The 6,207-nt window shown below is 44.9% G+C and overlaps 1 protein-coding gene across 1 annotated transcript; it reads right to left on the reverse strand.

The window, feature by feature from the left end:
* LOC117998995 (ubiquitin-conjugating enzyme E2 E3-like) lies at positions 1–1,088 on the reverse strand. Its single transcript, XM_034987898.1, has one exon. The coding sequence runs from the start codon at positions 1,086–1,088 to the stop codon at positions 645–647; it is 444 nt and encodes a 147-aa protein (XP_034843789.1). The 3' UTR covers positions 1–644.
* Positions 1,089–6,207: the final 5,119 nt, after the last annotated feature.

Here is a 6,207-nt window from a genome sequence, read left to right on the forward strand (position 1 = left end):
AAAGTGCGGTAACACCTGCTAAGACTTTATTTTTTATTTTTTCAGGAGCATGTTTATTGTGTCTGAGATGATCCATCAGGTGCTGTCTGAGCTAGAAAGGGTAAAAGGAAAGCCTCTTGTTACAAACTGACAAAGTGAAAGCTAAAACATTTTTCACAATAGCATGAACCATACACTCATATAGATCTGGGTTTTATAGAAATGACCTAATTCCTAGTCCTCTCTGGCTACTTTTATAACTTTATATAGATAATGAATTAGGCACTGTGATATTTGGTGGACTTCAGGATCAGTATCCCTAATACTCCACAAAATACATTCTGATACCCCAAAGAAGCAAGACTTGCAAGTAGGCGTGGCAAACCGAACTACAGCTACAAAGTTCTACTCTTGAGGCCAGCATTTATCTCTTGGGGGAGTCTTCCAGCCTCCAAAGGACAAAAACAGGGAGTGGCTAGAATCAGTACAACATACACACAGAAGGCTGTCCTGGAAAAGCTATAAAATATGCAGCACAGCGAGAAGAATCCTTGGGCTCCTTCACACCGCATACAAATTATGAATTACGCCGCCTCGCTCTTGCTCTTCTGTCTGGCTCTCCCATCGTGTTCTGCTCTGTTGGTCGAATACTGAGCGGCTACGCTTCAGACCACAGGATCCAGAGGGACGCCGTGTGTCAAATGAGAACAAAGTGACAGCAAAACCTTTGAAATAGTCCAAGCAGGACTCCAGTTGTTGTTTCTGGTGCAGAAAGTAACCACTGCTACCTTAAGTGGATAATAGGGTGAAAAGGTGATATCCAGGAAAAACACCCCACTCTCATAGACAGAACCCGGTGGGCCAAGTATAGTTGGTCTCCATTCATAAAGGTGCTCTCCTTTAGGCCGAGCACTGTAGTTGGAAGGAGGATCAAGGTTTCCTTCAGCCAGTTCCTTCTGAGTCCTTTCAGCACTGGTTCTGCTGGAGAGTGCGGTGTTTTTCTTCCGCAGGGTGGCAGAAAGTTTTCTTTCTTCTTCTTCTTCAGGCTTGGGAGCCGGTCGCTCTTGCTGGTCCACATCAGAACCACCACGTGAAGGGGCTCTGGTCATCAGACCTCTGCCTGTCCCTGGACATCTGGGCGAAGTGATTTCTTAGACCATTCTACGCCGATCTGCCCAGCTTGCCCTTGCGTGCCACTAGGGTGTGTTGCGAAGTGGAGAACCCTCCCTTAGGGAAATGGAGGCAGCAGGGGAGGAAAGAGGGGAGGGAGAGGGAAAACGAAGCCGAGGAGGCTCTGGCCGGGAGCGTGGAACATTGGAAGTCGGAGGGGATTGTGCGGGGAGCACCGCCTCTCCTCCGCCCCAAGCACCTTGGGGGGGGGGGGGTTCGGAGTTCAGCTGGGAGAAGACATGTGCTCCTAGCTCCTAGCGAGGCAGAGGGCCCAGAGAGACCCCTAGAGCCGTGTTTCCCCCGCGGCCAGCCTCCCAGCTGGGTTCGTCCCAGCCCGCAGCCCGCAAGGTGCAAGGTGCGAGGACACGGCCAAGCCTTCAGGGGAGCAGGTATTCTCCTGATTGCTAGTGGGAGCGTGAACGGTGACAGCCCTATTGAGAACAACTTAGCTGGAGCTATCAAAATTACAACTGTTGTACCCTCAGACCAGGCATATCGACTTCTAGTCATTTACCACTTTTACTTCCAGACATGGGAAATGACTTGCCGGCAGGGTCGCTGTGTAATTGCAGCTTTCTTTGTAATAGTAATGGACTGGAAACAACTTAAATGTCAACTAGGAAATCTTAAAAAAAAAAAAAAAAAGGTATTCTTTAAAAAAAAAAAATGTCAACTAGGAGACCAATAAAAGCAATGAGGAAGCTCTTTATGTGTTAAAGAAGAAAGTTCCCTATGATGTATTGTTAAGGGCAAAACAAAAGGCAGCATGACATATATGGTGTGTTGTCATTTATATTAAAAAGGAAGATGGGATACATTTGTACCACCAAAAAAAAAACAACCTCTGAATGTATCAACAAACTAATACTACTAAACAACTGGATGGTGTGAGGTGGAACTGGAAGATGGGGTGAGAAAGCTGTATACTTTTCCGTAAGTTTTAAAATTTTGAGCATTTTTTAATTGAAAAGAGGGAATGTGAGGTGAGAAAGTGGAAATAAGTGTAGCAATTTATCTGAATAGTCTGTTTGAACTGCTATGACAAAAATCCATAGACTGAGAGGCTTAGAAATGAGAGAAATTTCCTTCCCTACAGTTCTAGAGGCCAGGAGGTCCAAGATCAAGGCTCGGGCAGATTCAGAGCCTCACCAGACTATCCTCATAGACTTCTTGCTGTGTTCTCGCTAGCCAAAGGGGCAAGGGAGCTTTCTTGGGGACTCTTTTATGAGAACACTGATCCTTGGGCACCTGGGTGGTTCAGTAGGTTAAGTGTCTACCTTTGGCTCAGGTTGTGAACCACGGGGGTCCTGGGATCGAGTCCTACATCGAGCTCCCTGCTCAGCCAGGAGTCTTCTTCTCCTTCTGCCTTTGCCCCCCATCCCTGGCTCTTTCTCTCTCTCTCAAATAAATACAATCTTAAAAAAAAAAAAAAGAACCCACTGATCTTATTCATGAGAGTTCCACCCTAATCACCTCCCAAAGGCCCCACCTCTCAATATCATCACACTGGGGGGGGGGGGTAGGATTTCAACATATGAATTTTAGGAGGACACAAACAGTTAACTGATAGCACCATTATTTACAGCTTTTCAGTAAGGGGTTGGGACTCTGCAAAGAACTGGCAGCGAGAGGAGGCTGTGGGTCACAACGAGACTTTTTAGAGCTAGGAGATATTCAGCCTGTTTTTAGGCTGATGGGAATGATCCAGACACTTAGATTGTATCCTGCCTTTTGCTATATTATTGAACCTTTTAAATAGCTCCATTACAACTTTCTGCTTGTGTATTTTTTTAAAAAAGATTTTTTAAAAAGATTTATTTATTTGAGAGAAGGCAAGAGCAAGAGAGAGAGAGCACACAAGTGGAGTAAAGAGCAGAGGGAGAAGCAGACTCCCCGCTGAGCAGGGAGTTGATGATGGGGGTGGGGATCGATGTGGGGGTTCCATGCCAGGACTTGATCCCAGGACCCTGGGACCCTGAAAAGGATGCCCATCCTTTTCCATCTCTGTATCTCCTGCGCCTAGCTTGGTTCTGGCATAAAATAGGTGCTCAGCATGTGTTTGTTAAATGATGTTATTGAAGACTCTCCCCATGGCTGTCCACCATCTGAATCAATCCATTCATTACACCTCAGCCCCCAGTTCAGACTTCCATTTTCTCCTTGTAGTGAGGTCACCATGGGTTCACATGCTCAGGGAAAGACTCCCAAAGCAGCACAACTTAAAGCAGATGGAGAGGAGAAAGGAAGGCATCGCCGGCAGCAGGAAGGACACAAACAAAATTAGAGGGACCTGGCTGTTGACCATGATGATGATGTGGTGTAGGGATGCGGAGGATTGCTAACCTCCATTGAGAGTCCACTGTGCACCAAGAACTGTTTAACTCTTTCACTTGTGAGTTCATTTATCCCTGACAAGAACTCTAGAAGAAAGGTATTCCCACCATTTTACAGATGGGGAAACTAAGACACAGAGCAAGTAAGTTGTCCAAGGTCACACAGCTATGAAGGAATGAAAACACATGATATAGTGACTTGATTTGATTAAAACAAACAAATAAACAAAAAGCCAGCTTTATTCTTGTACCTTTCCTGTCATTCCTGTTCCTTCCTTCCCACCACCAAATATTTCATAAATATATGCCCGAGCTTATTTGCCACAACTCTGCAAAAACATCCCTTACTCCCTGACCCAAGGGGTGAGAAATCCATTGTAATTCTTGCTCCTGGATATAGTTACAGAAATAATGCCAAGGAGCTTTTCTAACTTCATTTCTTTGATTTCACTTCCTTTCCCAAACACAGTGGGGCATGTTTAAAATTAGTTTCTTCCTACAAGTAGAAATTGCCCTTGCAATTTAGTTTTTTGTGCCTAAAATGATCCTTTTTTCCTGCTTCCTTGAGTTGGGCCAGATAGGAGACAGCTTACCGAAATGCACAAACTCCTACTTCTCTTCCTTTCTCTATTTATGCCTCCCTTTGGAAAATATCCCTTTTCCCAAGCACCACTTGAAAAACTCATTTACCGGGCGCCTGGGTGGCTCAGTTAGTTAAGCGACTGCCTTCAGCTCAGGTCATGATCCTGGAGTCCCAAGATCGAGTCCCGCATCAGGCTCCCTGCTCGGCAGGGAGTCTGCTTCTCCCCCGACCCTCCCCCCTCTCATGCTCTCTCTATCTCATTCTCTCTCAAATGAATAAATAAAATCTTTAAAAAAAAGAAAAAAGAAAAAAGAAGAAAAGAAAAACTCATTTACCAGTGAGTTAGGGGAAATTTTACCTTTACTGATTGTTCTTGGGGATTACTTTAACTTAACACTACTGAATATAAGAAAGTATTCTGTTTGGTCAGGTTTCTCCTGGTCACGAGACTACCTTCAGGCCCTGTTATAGGATGAATTGTGCCCCCGACACCCATTTTTTTTTTTTTTAAAGATTTTATTTATTTGACAGAGAGACAGCGAGAGAGGGAACACAAGCAGGAGGAGTGGGAGAGGGAGAAGCAGGCTTCCCACTGAGCAGGGAGCCCGATGTGGGGCTCGATCCCAGGACCCTGGGATCAAACCTGAGCCAAAGGCAGACGCTTAACCGACTGAGCCACCCAGGCGCCCCCTGACCCCCATTCTTAAGTTGAAGTCCTAACCCCAGTACTTCAGAATGTGACTAGTTTGAGATAGGGTCTTTAATGAGTTAATTCAGATTAAATGAGGTCTTTAAGATGGGCCCTAATTTAATATGACAGGAGAAGAGATTAGGACGCAGACCCGCATGGAGGAAAGACCATTGAAGACATAGAGAGAAGGCCATCTGCAAGCCAGGGAGCGAGGGCTTAGAAGAAACCAAACCTGCCAACACATTGGTTCCCCGACTTCTAGCCCCAGAATTCTAAGAAAATAAATTTCTGCTGTTTAACCACCTAGTCTGTGGTATTTTGTTATAGCAGCTCCAGCAGATTAACAGAAGCCCCCAACTCAAAGCTCACCATTTTCACTGTGTCACTCAGCCTCCAAACCTGTATGCCCAACAGCCTGTTGGATGTTTCCACCTGTGTATCCCACAGACACTTCACACTCGGTGTATCCAAAGCAGAAGTCTCATCACTCTCTGTATGCCTGCCCTTCTTTCAAAGCCCCCATCTCAGTGATGACACCCCTGTGACAAGCTAGAAATCTAGGTGCCATTCCTGATTCAGCTGTCCCTCCGCTCCCACTTTTTTTTTTTTAAAGATTTTATTTATTTATTTGAGAGAGAGAGAATGAGAGAGAGCACATGAGAGGGGGGAGGGTCAGAGGGAGAAGCAGACTCCCTGCCGAGCAGGGAGCCCGATGTGGGACTCGATCCAGGGACTCCAGGATCATGACCTGAGCCGAAGGCAGTCGCTTAACCAACTGAGCCACCCAGGCACCCCGCTCCCACTTCTATTAGATATAAAGTTCTGTGCATTCTACCCCTTCAATCTCTTCATTTCTTAACTTTTTGTTTGCATTGAAAAATGTCAAAACCAAAGAAAATTTGAAAGAATGAAGTGAAAATTAACCATTTTTTAAAAAGATTTATTTATTTTAGGGAAAGAGAGAGAGAATGTGCACACATGCGCATGCATGGGCTGGGGGAGGCGCAGAGGGAGAGGGAGAAAGAGAATCCAAGTAGATCCCCACCCCCACCCCCACCCCATTGAGCAAGGAGCCTGACTCCTTGACCCTGAGATCACAACCTAAGCTGAAATCAAGAGTCAGATGCTTAACTGATTTGAGCCACCCAAGCACGCCCCCCCATTTAATATTTTTTATATTTGCTTCCACTTCCCCCATATATATACTCTTTGGTGTATATATATTATATATATTATTTATGTATATATTTTTCCTGAGCCATTTGAAAGGAAATTACAAACACCATGATATTTCATCTCTGAATACTCCAGCATGCACTTCCTAAGAATAAGGCTATTCTGCCACATAGCCTCAATATCACACCATCCCTAAAACTTAACATTCTTTAAGTAATACATTCTAATACATTATCCATATTTAAATTTTACCAGTTGTTTCCAAATATCTTTTC

Source organism: Mirounga leonina, unplaced genomic scaffold (assembly GCF_011800145.1).
Source record: "Mirounga leonina isolate KUSES-001 unplaced genomic scaffold, KU_Mleo_1.0 Mir_447, whole genome shotgun sequence".
NCBI lineage: Eukaryota > Metazoa > Chordata > Mammalia > Carnivora > Phocidae > Mirounga > Mirounga leonina.